Source organism: Epinephelus fuscoguttatus, linkage group LG14, assembly GCF_011397635.1.
Source record: "Epinephelus fuscoguttatus linkage group LG14, E.fuscoguttatus.final_Chr_v1".
NCBI classification, from domain to species: Eukaryota; Metazoa; Chordata; class Actinopteri; order Perciformes; family Serranidae; genus Epinephelus; species Epinephelus fuscoguttatus.
In genome coordinates, this window is record NC_064765.1 from 21,300,214 (window position 1) to 21,317,844 (window position 17,631).

Consider the following 17,631-nt stretch of genomic DNA (forward strand, 5'->3'; position numbering starts at 1 on the left):
ACAGGCTACACAAAATAAAACCGTTTTCTGCCTTTTATTTTCTTCAAATGGCGAGATATGTGTTGTAGCTACATGAGAAGTCAATGAAATCCTATCTAAAAGGGCCTGTCATATCTAAGGGAAACAGTATCCCATGGGAGGTTTGTTAGTTACAAATTTAGTATCCAATAGCATAGTGTGCGATGCTTGATTGGCATATCCACTGGCCACTGGTCAGATTGTTGAGAGAGGGAGAGAGGGAGAGAGGGAAGGGGGAGGACAAGGAGACAGAAAGTAAAGTAAGTAAGCTAAACACAGAGAGAGTGTGTGACAGTGTGGAGCCTAAAACAGAGAGTTTGACCAGAGATACTGCCGTAAAACTAAGGAGTCACAGATTCAGAAGAAGTTAGAAGATACTCTCCTGATCCTCTTCTCTCTGTGGCCATGTCTGACTGTGAGGGGCTCCCAATGGGTGAGGAAAAGCTTGAGCACGTACTGTTCTCTTGTGCACATGTGCATACATCTGAGAGAGATATATGGGACGCTTATCTGTGCATACATCTTTGTAAATTGTTTGGATTTGCATGTCTGTCTGTGTGTGTCTGTTTGAGGAAGGGGGTCCATCCTGTTTTTGTCTAAGCCCTCCACTGGGACAGCTCACCCGGCAAGTATTCAGCTGCAAAGAGGAGCTGGTTCAGTTTTGGCCCTTATATGGAAATTTGGAGAGAAATCCCCCTGGTTTCATGAAAATAATGCAGAGTGACTCTGTAGGGGTTTGGATCAAAGATATGGAGAGAAGCGAGGAAAGGATAGATGGAGGTAGGAAGGTGGTTGTACCTTGTGTCACATGTGTGGATACAACAGAGCTGCGTGTGACCTGTCTGTTCCAGGGTTGCAACGGACAAATGGTACAAAGATGTGTGTATGTGCAGGTGTCTGCTTGTGTTTCATGAGCGTGCATGTATAGTGTGTGTGTGTGTGTGTGCGTGTGGGGCTAAGCATTAAGTTAAGGGTCATTTCCCACAAGAGCAGCCAGGCTGAGAGAGGAGCTGAAGCCCTTACTACCGCCTTGCTGACAGACTAACAGAAACAATCAGTTATAAATAGAAACCTTCCTCTTGTCTTGTTCTTGCACTCACTCATACAGTCACACACGTTGCAGTCTCTTGCCCTTTTCCTCTATCTCATCTCTCCTTGTCCTTTTATCTAGCCTACTATTTTTTTCCTTTTCCTCTCCTCTCTGGCTCAGGCTGTGCATGATTCTCTTCTCAGATTGATCAAACATGACTCAGCAGTATGAATACTGTTTGATGCTGTCAATTACAGGCCCTACAGCCTTGGCAGCAGCTGCCAAGACTGTGGTTATTGCATTTGACGGGCTGCTGACCACACCTCCATTATCTATCATATCATAACTCTAATGGATTTGCCAGGAAATTGCATCAAAATGCTAAAGCAGAATCGCTGTGATTTACTTACTGGTAGAAGAACCCCTTAAACTCAACAAATTGATAAAATGGCACAGTAGCTAGTGTAATTTTAAGGAGTTGAAATCAGTGTTTCCAGCTTTACACTACATTTCTGACAAACAGCCTTTTCATAATGTAAGAACATATGTTTGTATGCAATACATCGGTGGGCCAACCAAGGATATTTGGGAATGAAGATCTTTATCTGAAGGAAACAGAACTTTAAGAAGTATTTCACTGCTGGAAAGAATGTTTTTTCATAAACTGGGCTTTCTCTGCTGTAGAAAGACGCAAATACTTTTGAAATTGGTGCTACATGACCAGAGAAAACAATGGAAAAAGGCTGTGGCCGTGGCTTTTGCTCAAGAGGTAGAAAACCTACAAGGACCAGAATGCACCGTGCCGCTCCTGCCGGTGGGTGACGCAATGCGAACTTGGTAGTTTAGCGAAACAACATGGCGGCCGGCTGGAAGCGAACGGTTTCGAATTACAGCCAAAAGGTAAGTTGAAATATGTTTCTGGAAACATTTTAGGCGAGAAATACACGACGCAGAAACCGAATCTCGGTTCATATTTTATCAGCACTGCTTAGTTTTACCGTTTTATCTTATTATCTTCAGCCCTCCTTTTTACAAAACAGGAAAACAGAATGGCGCCCGCTTCTCGTTAGCAAACACTGCACTTGTAGAGATCAACTGTTTGGAAAGTAGGCTATTCTAGTAGCCAGAGAGTGAAGTATGGGGAAGGTTTCACGTTCAGTGTTAATAAGCTGGTGCCCTCAGACAAAAACACTGAATGCATTATGTCCAAATTTTGTCCAAAATAATATTAAATGTGCTTAACAACTAAACCAAAGGTGTTTTCAGTTAAGCTAATTTTAGTTGATGAGACCTCTTTTCAGGGACTGAACTATATGTGGACATGTACTATAAACTGTATTCAATTAACATAGTTTTTAAATGTTCTTTATTTAAGCAACAGTGTAAAAACATTAAGTTGAAAGTGTACAAACACAACAATAACAGAGAGCCAGGGGGATACCATAGCACACAAAAATATTATAAGGCGAAGTGCCTTTTTGTTGGTTGAATCAAAGAGCAGTTTCATGTAGTGTCCGACATCCTTCAGAAAAACACCAAGATGAGGTTTATTATTGCTAAAATTATATTTATGGATAAAATACTTTGCCAAAATCGTTACCAAATTAATTCTAAAAAAGTTTTGTCTTCTTTTTGTAGTTTTTGAGGAAACCAAACACCACATTTTTCCATGATAATTTAAAGTCTTTAGAGATGACAAATCTACAAAAGGCCTTCAGAATTTCCTGGTGTGAAAATAATGCCAGAAATGGTGTAAAACATTGTTGTCATTTTTATATTTCTGCGTAGTGATTGGCAGGGTAATGTTTATGAATTATTTTGAAGGACACCTCTTTAACCTTATTCACATTCAAACCTTTCTTCAATGTCATTTACAAAGTGATCATAATATGCCATGACATGTGGAATAGAGACATCATCTTGTTGAAATAGGGCATGTATGGTTCTGTTATATTCAATAACATCTTTCTGAGTCTCTTGTTAGCTTTGTTATACCTGTAAGTGCGAGACAAATTACACCTTTTATCATTCTCCTGTGTAGATAAATACTGCATTCACGTGCTCCTCGGATGGTCCTGTTTTTCAGGTTGGGAGGTCATTCTTCAGACTTTGGCATGTTCATGAGTTTTAAGCCCTCATGTGGAAACAACATGAATGCTACAAAAAAAGATGTGTTGAATTTTCATGCTTCATGCATTTAGATAGCGCAATAACAGTCTGAAGCTTTATACTATGAGGTGATTTTGTCCGAGACTTGTTGCTGTACCAGCACTTCCCCTCAAACTACTAAAATATTGCTTTACCTGACTAATGCTAATACATAAGTTTTCTAACTAATCTCAGTGACTCTTTGTAGACAGCAAATTACAAATTACATGCGAGCAAAATTTGACATTCAATAATTAATAAAACGTTTATTACCGTTAACCGAACATTTACTTTCATCCACTGTGTTTCTGCATATGCGACTTTAGCTTGGTGACTCATTTACCAGATATTTCAACAACACTTGAGGGGGCATTTACATGAATTTTACCACGTGTAAACTCATTTTTCAGATTATTCTGACACCACAGGAATGCGAGTTTTGTGACCTCATACATTCCCATCAGATTTCCCACCTACCTTCAACCTGAGCAGAGGTTTAATGAGCCGGAATAACTGAAAACACCCATGGGTGTTTCAGAGTGTTCAGAGTCTTTAACCCTTCTCATACCAGCTGTATATTTTATTCAAATTATGTGTTGTACGTATGTATAACATAACGTAACTAGTTTTTTTTAAGTTTTAGGAAATAGGTCTTTCTCACAGCAGCCATTTTCATTCGAAGTAGCAGGAAAAGCACAGGTGTTACTAACACTAAGAATGGGCTTGTTGTACTCAAGTGTCCCAGTAAGCCATGACGGTGTGACAGCCAGCATGCACATTATACCAGGACCATGAAAATGAAACAGCTAAATAGAATTCAGCCATTTTTAATTCCATTGTATTAACCTGCGCTGTTCCAACTGTGTATTTAGAATTGATGGTTAAATTTGAACATTGCAATGACATGATACAATTAGGCTAGATGCTGATAGTCAGAATATGATTTTACTGTCAGCTTTATCAGGCATGGGACAAAATAAACAGCAGCAGCAGTTCAGCGAGTGTCCTGCAGGCGGCAGCACTAGCATATTTTATGAAATGTGGTCCTGATGATGGGGGAAGGAAAAACTCAGGGTCATGAAAAATGGGAAGTTAAATGGGGAAAAAGGGATTAAAATTGGGCTGGGGATACAAAAAGTGGATAAGGTGTAAAAGTGGAGCAAATTATATGGGACAAAAGAAGGGTTGTGAGTGGGAAATGAGAGAAGAGAAAGGAAGATAGGAAGTAAGGAATATAGAGGGAGACATGGGGGGATGAAGGGGCGAGGAGTGAGGCGGGTGGTGGCTGTCTCCAAGGAGATCAGTTTGGTGAAAAATGAAAAGCAGGGCTGGTCACCATGTGTCATAACTGAGACTTATGGGGACACCAATAGGTGCTGACAAGTCTTTATTTGATAGAAAACCATGCAGCTGCCACCGCCTGCAATACAGATGCTGTACATGGAGACTTGTGTGTGTGTGTGTGTGTGTGTGTGTGTGTGTGTGTGTGTGTGTGCACGCGCGCGCGCACGCCACAGTGAGTGTGTTCAGAAATGCAGATGAGAGATGAAGACGGCATCATGGCCCGCTGACGTCAGCCCTCCATCTGTGCCCTGAATATGAGGACAAGTAGCTTTGCTGATGTTAAACCTATTCCTCATGTTCGCAGACAGGCTGGAAATGGGTCATTTGAGACAGGTTTGAGCACAGTCACCTGCAGTTTTTGTGTGTGTGAGACACACAGGGAAGAGCATGACTGCCACAATACATGCATTAGAGTAAAGTCTGCAGCAGACGCCAGATTTCCCCGGCAGAGTTTATTTTAGGTTGTATCGATCGGAGGGGCTGAGTTGCTGTGACTTTGAAAGGAACAGGAGAGGAGAGACAAGCAAGTGCACAAAGAGACGGAGTTAAAATGACCAGTAAAGCAAAATAATCATATGAAATGGAACAGTGTATATGGTATATGTACAGTGCAGGCTTAGAGAGAAAGAGTAGAGCAGAGTTCTTGGTTGTTCAGGAAATGGGGGAAGGGTGTACATGGATGTTTCAGCAGCCAAGTCAGATGTGATTAATGTTGTCGTCGCTTGAGAGAACACACAGCCCTGCACACTCTGGGATACACAGTGTGATTCCATTTTGCACACTATAGCTCGGTTGGATTTTCATAGTAGTGACCAGGTGTATTCAGATAAATGGACTGTTTTTACAGTCGTAGAGGCTTGACAAATTATAACATCTCCCACTGACCTGCAACTGGCTGTTTCCTGCTTTTTAATGGATATATACAGTATCAATCACATTAGTATATTTCCATGGGCTGCAGTCAGCTGAACAACATTCCTGTTCCACTTCCGTGTCCAAGTTATGGCTCATTAACATATAGATTAGATGTAGAGAAGTCAATGTGGCTTGTAACCCTTCTTCCCCACTCTTGCGGCATCATTAGTGTAACGGCGAGGAGGTCAGGCAGTGAGGAAGGAGGCGGGAAGAGATATTAAAGGTTGACACAGAAGCAATAAAGGCTCAAGTAATACCCACAATGTGATTTGAAATGGCGCCACGATGTTATGAATGTCGTACTTTTGTGCAGAATAATACAGTAGATCCCATTTACTGGCACATTCTCCATGTCAGAAGGAGTGTCCCTCTTTCTGTCCATTTGCTTTTTTCCTCGCCTGCCTGCTTATCTGCTCATGTCAGTCATCTCAAAGTGTCTGCATGTGTGCTCACTGAAAATCTAATCCTGCTCTCTGCACATATACAATATCTATTGCATGTCTGCCCACTTCATCCTGGAAGAAGGAGCCCACCTCTTTTGCCTTTCTTGTTTCTTTCCCTTTACCTTTAAAGGATTTCTTTGGGTAGTTTTTCCTTATCTAAGGATAAGGTGCACAGACTGTAAAGCCCTTTTAGGCAGATTGTGTGATTTGTGATTTTATATATATTACTCGACTAAACTTTACTCTGATAGTTATGTTCAGTAAAAGGTGAACCTTTCATCTCTGAAAAGCACATTTTGGTGACACAGTGCTGGGTGTGGGAGTTGGTTTTGGTGGATTACCCTTAAAACTGGGTCACATATTGTATACAAACTCCTGGGGCTGGTCTTGAGTTTACATTTTCACCCTACAAGGCATTCCACATTTGAGGGATGAACACCAGTAAATTGTCTGCATGTCACCTAACAATTTACTTATTTGGTCATTCAGTCTCACTTTATTTGGACTGCTAAGTGTTACTACCCAGTAAAGATTAAATATGTATTATCACTTGTCATTGGAGGCAATGTCCCCCTCAATATTTAGAATTTGCATTGCCCCCCAATAGCAGCATTAAGAAGCAGAGGACTTATATTTTGATACATTTAAAGATGTTTACACCATAAATTGATGCAGAAACGGCAAAAATCGGTGCATAAAAATTCACCAGAATGCAAAAGAATAAGTGTCAGATGCTCAAACTCCCAAATATCCTGATTTTATTTGTGCCCCCTCCTTCCCCAACATTGAAACAAGACCTTTGCCCTTGATAGATGCTGTTTTGTTTCTTTTGGACAGAGCCAGGCTATTATTTCTCATCTCAAGTATTATACATTGCCACATTTAATGTTGCATCCATTGCAGAGTAAAAACAAGTCACATTAAAAAGATGTGGAGGGAGCCAAATCAGCAGCTAAAGCAATGAAGAAGCTGGTATCCTGTGTCTGCAGGAGAGCAAAGCTATACCGAGACGACACTCTTGAAAAGGCACCACGTTGGCAAATGTTAACATTCATTGGTCGGTGCAGGAGAGATTCAGTTGCAACTGGGCTGGGCCTAGCAGTTTGTTAACAGTACAAAACAAGTAAAACCAAACCATTAGCGTTACTGTATCTTGACACAAGTGAGATTTATGTTAATCAGTGATTAAAAGCACCGGCTGGCGATCACACTAAGTGACCCTAATCAGACACGTCTACAATATTGCCTAAACATCAGGTGCAAGCTGGTCGGAGCTAAAATACTGTAATGCACTGGGTGACATGTTAGTGTTTAAGTGTTATTATGAGTGTTACTGTATCTAAAAGATAGGTGTTCACCCATGACAAAAAAGACTGTCAATAGCAGTTACTGAGATTTCCAGGATGTAAGTGATAAATTTAAAAGTCTTGACGCCTGTCAGTCATGCCAGATGTAGAAAAAGCCAGTTTTGGGAGCTCTGCAATGGGAGGCGAAGTGAGATGCTAATGTAGAAAGCACACAGCAAAATTTTAGAGTTTAAGAGTTCTCTTATTTTGCCTAAGGCTACGACCCGCAGTGGCCTGTGTGCTGTTTGTTCAACTGCTAGTGAACCAGCTAACTTCTCTTTGCTTTCTTGCTGAGGAATGGACTCTACAATACCAGCTAAGTGCTAATATGCTCACTGTAGATCTTCCAGTGGTGACTTCTACATATACTGTGGAACCACTGCCGTCACTGACGTGCGTGAGGCCCTTCTGCTGTGTTTGACAGTAATGTCTGTCATAGCTTTGACTGCCAAACACTATTCAGCCCAAAACCTTTTTGAATAGTGAGGTAAGACAGAGAGTAGGGCTGCCACTAACGATTATTTTCATTGTCGACTAATCTGTCGATTATTTCTTCGATTAGTCGACTAATCATTTCATCGAAAAATGTGTTAAAATGTTGAAAAATGTCGGTCTGTCTCGCCCAAACCTCAAAATTACATCATCTAATCTTGTTTCATACTCACGCCAAAAGGTTTTAGTTCACTGTCTCGGGAGAGTGTGTAAAGCTGCCAATATCTGAACATAAGAAGCTGCAATGAGAGTATTTTGGGGTACTTATATAGTACTTTTCTATGAAAAATGACTCAAACCGATTAGTCGACTACTAAAATAGTCACCAATTATTTTAATAGTCGATTAGTCATCGATTAGTCGACTAATCATGGCAGCCCTAACAGAGAGACTGAGTGGACTTGTTTTATTATGCACTAACAAAGAACAAGCAGAAGAGTTGAACCTGGAGGAGATTTTGGAGGACTTTGCGCCGCACAAGACTCATAGAATGATTTTCAGACAGGTCAATGCAACAACATTGACAATAATAATTCTTATTGTTAAAGTTAGATTACTTAATTTCTGTAGCCTAATAATGCTTGTTGCACCCTCTGCTACAGTGCCCATAGCTCTTTTTGTTTATTGGTAGTGCTTATTTGTGTAAATGTCTCTTTTCTGGTTAATTCTTGTAAGGCTACACTGAGGAAGGTGGTTGTATATTTATAATTTATCAAGTTGTATGCACCAGCTGCAAATGTCTGATAAAAAAGGAATTTAGTGTTGGTTTGGACATGTATGGTCACCATCCAGGGACGATGTAATGTTGTTGCACTAGTGTAAAGTTAATATGTTAATACACTTTATGTTGTTGTTGATGTTCTTCAATTTAATTGTTCTATCAGATAGCATCATCACGTCCTTTTAAGTATATAATAGTACCATTTACTCAGAACACATTTTAACTAACCTACTTTTTACATTTATCCGAGTAGAGTTTCAAGCAATTCTTACAGTACATTTACTTGAGAAAACTCTTTCCACCCCTACTAAATTGAATGCCCTGATTGTTTGTCAGTCATCATGAAGTGCTACCAATGAAGCTGTGCTATAGAGAGAACCAGCATACTATATTATACAAGTCGTGGTGGTGAATTCTTCAGCGCTGTTTGATCTGTGACTGACAGGGTTATATATTCCCCAACACAGAAAAGAGGAGCTAGAGTAGGACATGTAACGCTGCTCTACAGCCTCAGGATTAGGAGCTATTTACAGCCCAAAAGCAGATTCTCCTCTTCTACACTCACGTGCCATGTCTGTCTCTCTCCCAAAGTCTGTCTTGACACGACATCCGTAGAGACTTAACGGGGGATAGGGCTTTTTTTTCTTTTTAAACCCCAGCCACCAAACACTTTCACTATCATTCACCTTGAATCCAATAGTCATGTTTATCTTACAATGCCTGCAGCCACAGCACCGTATCACGGTCTGCATTTACAGATTTCATTTAAGCATTTAAGTGCTGATCAAGCATTAGTCAGATCAATTTTAGCCCTACAATGTTATTGAAAAGGCAAATCGATCCAGTTTTAGGGTAAGAAACAGAACTGCTGTTAAAATCTTTAAAAAGCATAATTGCACCACAGTGACTCTGGCAAAATACACTCCCATGACTCCCTCTTTCTCTAAAATTCATAAATGTGGGTCTTTGTAGATATTACAGAGTCTGGCAGGGGATTTCTACATGCATAATACTCTTAGAGGCCATGACCAAAAGACTGCACTAAAAACACAAGTGGTGACCCAGTTTTTGTGAACCATAACATCATTATTTGGCATCGCTGTTGCTTGTGTGGCCCAAAACACAAGTGCACGGCAGTGTGTAGCTGCCATTTGCTTTCATCCTATAACCTTGTTTCTCTGCACTGATATGCTGGAGGAAGCTTTGTTAGTCGACTGCTGGGTTCAATGCAATATTAATTTATGGATAGCAACAACCATTGAATGGACTGCAATGAAATTTGGTAACAAACATGGCTCCCAGGCAATGAATCCTAATGATTTTGGTGAGCCCCTGACTTTTCTTGTAGCCTTAGCTACAAAACATTGGTTGACATTTGTAGTTAAGAGTAGTTAGAAGTAAAATATATTAACAACTGTTGGATAGCCATGAAATTTTGTGCACATCTTCATATCAGGCCCACAGAAACAGTGCAGGACTTTGAAGCCAATTTTCGTAGTGGCCAAATAATAGAACTACAACTTCAGAGTCTGTCATGTGATGCTTGGGCCCAAGAAGATTCCTTCCAATAGACTTATATTGTGAAACTGATGTCTGTAAATGAGCAGATACATTTTTTTGAGTGTCACAACCCCCAAGAAATTATTTATTTAATATGTGGGATTTGATCCATTCAGTCCAATAATATTTAAAAAATGTTAAATCAGTCAGTTAAATCAGTTTATCCTCTGACAGGTTAGCAGAGGGCTAAATTAGAAGTTAGCCGCTCCGCTGGCGAAAGTCTATAGTGCTTCTGCTTTATGGGCCCTACAGTGCAGAAGATCCAGGTAATTTTATTCCTGGGGAAGTTGAACTGTTTTGACTGAAAAACTTTAATAAGACTAATGGGGCCCTGCTCAGATGTTGTATGCAACTCTCTATATATCCATTATTCATGTCTACTTCTGGATGAATTGTAATAACTTTGGTGACCTCCTGACTTTTCATCTAGCTCCAACATGAGATAATAATTTAAATTTGCCCAGTGCTTTGCTTTATGACCACATACCTTCAAAACTAATGGCATTTTTTTCCAGCTCAGCTGAGTTTCGACTGTGTAGTGCTAATTTACCAATGTTAGCCCGCTACAACTCTATACTAAGATGGTGCACATGGTAAGCATCAATATCTAAATATCATCATGTTAGAATTGTCATTGTGAGGCTGTTAGCATGCTAAAGGTAGCATTTATCTGGCCCTACAGATCCATAGGCTCGCTAACATGACTATAGCTCGATAGGCTTATATAGCTTCTTACATTAATGATGTAGTGCTAATGGCAGGTAAGAGGATAGATTATTCATTGGGATAAGACACAGATCATGGATGATGTCGTGGGTCTGAATCCGGCATATGATGCTATAAGAGTCCTCATATTCTGCATGATGCAGCCATCTCTGGTTTTCTTTGAAGCAGAGCTGTGAACAAAACATTATCGCTCTGTTGGATTCTCCCCCCTCATTGAAAGTAGGTCACATTTCCTCCACATAATTCATGACGACAAAAACTTTCAACAGTTCTTTATGGGTTTTAGTTGATCTCTCTCTCTCTAACAAACACACAGACACATACAAGATGGTGGCTTGTCAGTTTTCTGCTATTGTTGGACTACACCTTGATAAATTGAACATCAGCTGAAAGCACTGACGCACCGTCATAGGCAGTCTCTTTACTTCATATTCTTGACGCTAATGTCTGCTGTGAGGAAACCGTGGTGAGTAATGAGTTCATAATTCAGTGTCATAAAATGTGTTTTAGTCTGGACTCTGCGCCCACACTGATAAGCATGTATTAGAAATGACGGGTTATTTCCTCCAGCAGGTGGGAAATGATGTATTTCCAACAGTCACTCCGTTGATATACTCTCTGCTCTCACATTCAATCTATCTCCCCCTATCTCTATCTCTGCACTCCTGTCCAGAGAGTTATTAGAAAGAGTGAACCTGTCAGTCACAGACAGCATTACATCCTTTGCTGCTCTGGCCTCTTCTCACCATCTAGGTGCATCAATAGCACAGCTGCTGTTATGAGATGTCAAACTGTCACCCCCTGAGAATTGATCTTGGTTTTATCTACTCAAGCCTCAGGTAGGATAAGATACGAAAATAAAACTGCTATGTTCAGTAGCAATGGAGGAAGTTGGTCATTTTAGTATGAAGGAAAAGGATAGGCCTACACAAACTGTAGATTTAAAAGAGAAAAAAAATAGAGAATAAAAATAGTGGGACAGGATTTAAGGACATAGAATAGACATTTAAAAATACATATTTTTCCCCTTACCTGTAGAGCTATTTATCAGTCTAGATTGTTTTGGTGTGAGTTGCCATGTGTTGGCAGTATTGACGGTAAAGATGTCTGCCTTCTCTCAGTCATAATGGTGCTCAGCTTGTGGTGCTTGACATACCAAAAATGAAAAAAAAACCTAAACAGAAAACAGCAATGTCTCTTTCCAGAAATCCTGACCCGGTTACTCAAGATAATCCACAGACCTTGTTGAGAGTTTCATGTAGGAACTATTTTCTTTGTACTGAACTACAACCATATCACTGCACAGATGGAAGTTCGAATCTACTGTTAGCTCACCGAGCAGCACTGAGCTAGATGATGTTACATCTGACACTGTCACAAGCACAAGTCTCTTGTCCATGAGTAATATGCACACTTATATTCAATAGAAGGCACCTTTTTATTGTTGCCAGGCAACCACAGACTCACCTCCTTATTCTAATCTTCCTGTGTAATCAATGTACTGTAATTTTATTCATTTTAGTTATTTGACAGTAGTATCTAGCTGCTGAAATGTTCAGGCAGAGGGTACTTGCTGTAGCTCTGGTTGAGGGTGAGAGGTTCTCAGCAAACGGTTTGTTGGACACAGGGGAACAGAGATCTGTGTGGGTACATGAGACCCTAAAAAGACGGTGGATCGTGGGGAGTATCATCAGTTGGTTCACTATAGTATAATTCGGGGGCAGTTTGACAACCTGCTGGCTATCGTCGAGCTGTATAGCTCTGGGTATCCAGCAGCCGCTACCACCGGTTTCTCCTCCATTGATTACCAACTGTATACTTGTTGTTGTAACCACCACATAGGACCCACCACCTCTCAAATCATCCAATCGGACAATGGGAAAAAAGATGACGTAGTGCGTTTTTCCACTTTGAGTTGAAGTTTTTTCAACTCGAGGAGTTCAGAGCGGTCCGGCAAAAACAGCAGGCGGGTCACAACGCAAAAAATGCGTGCAAAAAGCTTCATTCCCAATAAAAACAATTACAAAAAGGCGCATCCAGCTGCTAAAACACATCCTGTGTGATCGGGGCCTAAGAGTTTGCTACAATTTAGGTACATTACTGAATCCACTTTTACTTCTGGAAACTCCCGTCGACAATGGCCTTGAGATGCACCCCCGTGGAGGACTTCCTTAAGGAATTTGATCCCGTTGGTTTCGACTGTGGGAACATCATACAGGCGACGTTGATCTCAGTAGGATTCAAACTCTGGACCACATGGAAGACGAGTGCTCTAACTACTACACCAGGGAGGCCCGGTCTTTCAGGCACATCGCTGCTTTGAGCTAAATGCTAACATCAGCACACAACATGTTAAAAATGACAATGCTAACATGCTGATCAATATGTTCATGTTTGCTACTTTCACAACTTTACTTGGCGTGTTAGCATGCTAACAATTGCATGGTATTGCAAGGTATTTAAAAAAAAAAAAAAAAAAATCAAAGTTGTGGACAAACAAAATTTTAACTTGATGATGGCATCAACATGTGTACCAAATCTCATGGCAATCCTTTGTTGTTAGAGGAACTGTTGGTTATGACAGAATTCTAAGAGCTATACCGCTATGTCTATCAAAAGATTATTTTAGGTCTAAAATTTGTGTGAGTCTTTTACTGCTTCTTTGTAAGACACTAAGTCTGCAAAAGGACTGGACTCTGAACTTCATGTTACTGTTACCACCAAGGCAATAAATGAATAACACTCATATCACTCCTTCCTGTTGGCTCACCCTCTTCACCCTGGCACAGGCTTATATTGGGTGACCTTTGCTACCTGCTGCTACATTTACATTTCAGATTTTGCACGTTTTTTCACATCGAGTGAAAACACAATCCCAATGTCATGTTTGACTTTTGAGTCATTTATGAACTCTCAGCTATAGTCATCTTATTTCTTTATTCTTACTTCCCTATATCTTGACAAGGACGGTTAAAAACCCCTGTAAATCTTGAACTTTAAATCTGTAAATCTGGGACTTGGATACTGTAATGTTTAACTAGCTGGAGCAAACTTTCACACAGCTTGCCTAAAATATTTTCATTAAGATTGAAGACAGTGTTTAGCTGACTAGATGGACTGACTGTAAAGAATTATATGCGTCACCTGATTTTGTTTCAAATTTAATAAATCATTAAACCCCAGGTTGGATTAATTCATGGTGTAACGCACAAAACAGCCCAATAACCAGGACAGGCACACAGATGGTGACTGGATCATACAGAGGATTGACCTTGTTTCCTCCTTAGCTCTGGATTTGATTGTGTATAATCCTGGCCCACTGACAGACTGACTGATCATCTGTGGATAAAACCAATGTCAGCAGTTTCTTTTAAAAAAAAAAAAAAAAAGAAAAAGAGGGGAAAAGGACAACGAGCTCAGTTTGAATATGACCTTCAAGTTCCTCCTGAGAACCAAAGCTGTAAAAACAGAGTCAGCAGGCCGGGTGAGAAAGCAGTGGAGGCCTGATGCCAAGTTTTGCTGAAGTGTTCTTAATCAAGACACTGAATCTCTGCTAGTTGCATTATGCTAAGATAACGGCATTGACACTGCAGATTGTACAAAAACATTGTACTAATTAAAATCTCTTTTGTTTTTGTATGATGTGTGCCTTTTGAACCTCTTGATTTTCCCCTTATTGCCCCTGAAGTTGCTTTAAATTTACAGAAAGCATTAAAATCATATCTATTAATATCATATATGTACCCTTTACAGTAAGTTACAGTATGCTTACACTGACTAAAGCCGGCAGACACCATCTTTTATTGCTGTTTTCATTACATCATATGAAAGTATTCTAGATTGTACATCATTTTGTACACACATTTGTAAAAATGGAGTCAGTGGTTAAGTTTTAGTGGTTCAACCAGCAATTATTTTATTTATTTTTTTGACTACATGGGGGCAGCAGAAACAAGTTGTGGACACAACACAGACTTATCAACACTTTTTAAGTTGATATGGTGGACTTGTTGGCAAACACTTGCTTCCACCTTCAGTAGTTACGGAAAAGTTACTCTCTTTTAGTTCAGTTTTGGTTCTCCACCAACTCCTGAAGGGGAATATCGGCGTCTTTCGCTGCTAAATGATCCATAAAGGCTCAAAAAACTGCTAACACCTGCTAACATTTGGCTTTTTAATGTAATGGGAAAGGTTACAATTAGCATTTACATCTGAGGCAAATGACTCTTCAGTGGTCACGGGTAGTTATTGGCTACAGCTCCGATTATTGATGGAAACACAACACCTGGGTGAACACACTCATTTTAGCCCATAACTAGCAAGATGCAATGATATGGCATTAGAAAATACCTTCCGTCTCCGCTTAAGCAGTGTTTAAGCATCCCTCAAAATTAGTCTGCACTGAGTTTATAAGAAAGACTGAATTAGTAACAGATATATAGAAAGAAGTAACCACCGTAAAGTTTTCACTGGCCTCCATGCTGCTTTCTTCTGTTTATTAACCTGTTTTCTGGCCTTTCTGTGACATTGAACATAACACACCAAAAGAAAACCCCAAAAACCCAAAAAACCCACACACAGGAAAAGGCAATGTCATCTGCTGCAGAGTCCTGTACACAGCTTTAATCTACTGGCAATGGGAAAGCATTCTATTGCTTGTTTTTAGCGGGTTTTTCAATGTGTAAAAGACCTGTGTACACATGCTAATGTTTTGTGGAAAAGGGGTATAATGTTCACTGGCTAATTGCTAACTTTGTCATTTTGTGAGCAGGTAGTGTAAAGTGGGTTTATAGAGATTTTTCTCTGAAAACAGGTGTCTGCTGTGGCTGAAAATAAAGCTGTAAGAGCTGTGAGAATGAACCAAAACAGTAAAGACAGATTGCCTGTTGCACTATTTGCTGGTAGATGTGAGATATCCTCACACTCTCCACAGCACTATCCTGTTTATATTGTAAGTGTGTGTGCGTGTGTGCACCCTCTGAATTCACTGATGGGTGGTGTAAGGGGGGGAACAATGGGGAGTTGTGGAGAGGGGAGGGGTGGCAGAGCAGCAGTGATTCCACCACCTGCCACCCGCTGCGTAGTAGGTGGGGTTTGGGGATCCATGGGGGGGATTTTGGGGGGAATATACCCCAGTTTTAGCTGCCTCATCTCACGTGAGCATATGCGTTGAGAGGCAGACACACAAAACCCAGACCTTTGCCTAATCTCGATCCCAAATCTGTCCCAGAATGAGATTTACAATAATCTGAACCCCTTCAGACAAAACACCAGTTTGGCTCACAATCCTCAGACCAAAAAACACAAAGGATGTTTACAATGTGTGCTGATTTGACTCTGGGTGAGAAACTGCATGAAATTCCTCTCTGTATCTGAATCAAAACATTAGACGTTGTTGCCTTTGGGTGGTTAAAAACATCTGAAATATGGTTTCATATTATCTAAAATAAATGCAGACACCTTGGTGCATTTTTCCACATCGTTGCTGTAGATAAGAATGTGCAAATGGTGTGAAGGTCAAGACATAATCTACTTTCAGCGTGTTTTGAAATGTAATATCCTTGTGATTTGACTGAACAACTATTGCAGTCCTCAAATGCAACATTGGCATACAAAGAGCACCTTGTTTTCTCACATAATCCTGGCTGCGAGTGAGGGTGGTCGACCTATTGGTGGCCCGATGTTATTGTGTAATAAGTGAAGCGGAGTGCAGTGTTTTCCTGAGGAGGAGGAGGGAGAGAATACAAGCGCCGAGGTCAACAACACAGAGGCCTTGAACCATAAAGTGATCAGCTGTTGTGAGGTGCTTCACAGCATCCTTTTTATCCTTCCTTTAAAAGTCAAATCTAGCCTGGCCACCTTTAAACCAGACAGGATTCTAGATATTAGGAGAGATACCTGCACAAAGACAACCTCACACAGCCAGATTATATCACACCTGCTGGGCTACTATAAAAACACAGGGAGAAACAAATGCGTCCTTTCATGGTCTCTCCCTCTGCTGTCTTTAGAGCGTCCCTGCCTTTGTGTGATTTTGTCGGCTCCGTCTTGTGATCTAGCAGGAAAAGGGGGCAATGTTTTACACATGAATATAGGCCACAGACTCTTTAGGCTTATTATTTTTCCCTGTGAGCTTGAATTATAAATAATGCAGAGAGGCCCCCCTTACATGCACACACAAAACCCCCCAGTTAGAGTTCAATTTTTTAGGGTATCCCCCTTTTCCCCCCTCGCCAAATTCCCCACCCTGCTCACTTTTTAATTTGCTCCTTCTTTCTTTACCGCCCACCCTCTTCAAGCACTCTTCCTTTTTCTCCTCCATCCCCTCCCCCTCTATCCCATTTATTTCTCTCCTTCCTCAATCCCCTAGTCTCCCTTTCATTCTCTCCCCCTCTCGTCCTTGTTTTAAGGATCCCTCGGTCTCTGTGCAGTCTGCAGCGGGGCAGATAAGACAGACAGAGGACAAAATGGTAATCATGTTTGGCCACAGTGGAGATCCCCAGGCAATGTTGAGTTTTGAATGTTTGGCTGCAGGAAATGCCGAGGAAAATGTGACGGTGGTTTTGTTGTGGTGTGTCCCCGTGCAACTCCATACCATTACAAACACACGTGACTCTACGTCAGTGTGTGGAAGGGCGTTCTGTAGTAACTGCTATATATTGACTGAGGAAACCACAGAGACTTAGTCATTTTGGGAACCAGCCATTGGTTTGGTTTCCTTCATTTCTAATTTTTTCATCTCTGCTATACACTACGTAGTTCCTCCATCTTCCCTTTTCTCTTACTCTTCTTTCCTTTCCTCTCTTCTTCTTTATCCTCTCCCACTGTATATCATCCTCTCATCTCCTACCCTAATTTCTCCCCTCCTCTGCTTCTCTTTTATCCTCT

At 40.7% G+C, this 17,631-nt stretch overlaps 1 protein-coding gene across 1 annotated transcript in view; it reads left to right on the forward strand.

The window, feature by feature from the left end:
* Nucleotides 1–281: 281 nt before the first annotated feature.
* eml1 (EMAP like 1) overlaps nt 282–17,631 on the forward strand; it is a 76,837-nt gene continuing 59,487 nt past the window's right edge. Inside the window, exon 1 of the mRNA XM_049595736.1 lies at nt 282–451. Coding sequence (XP_049451693.1) covers nt 424–451 — 28 coding nt within the window. The 5' untranslated portion in view covers nt 282–423. The remainder of the gene's footprint in view (nt 452–17,631) is intronic.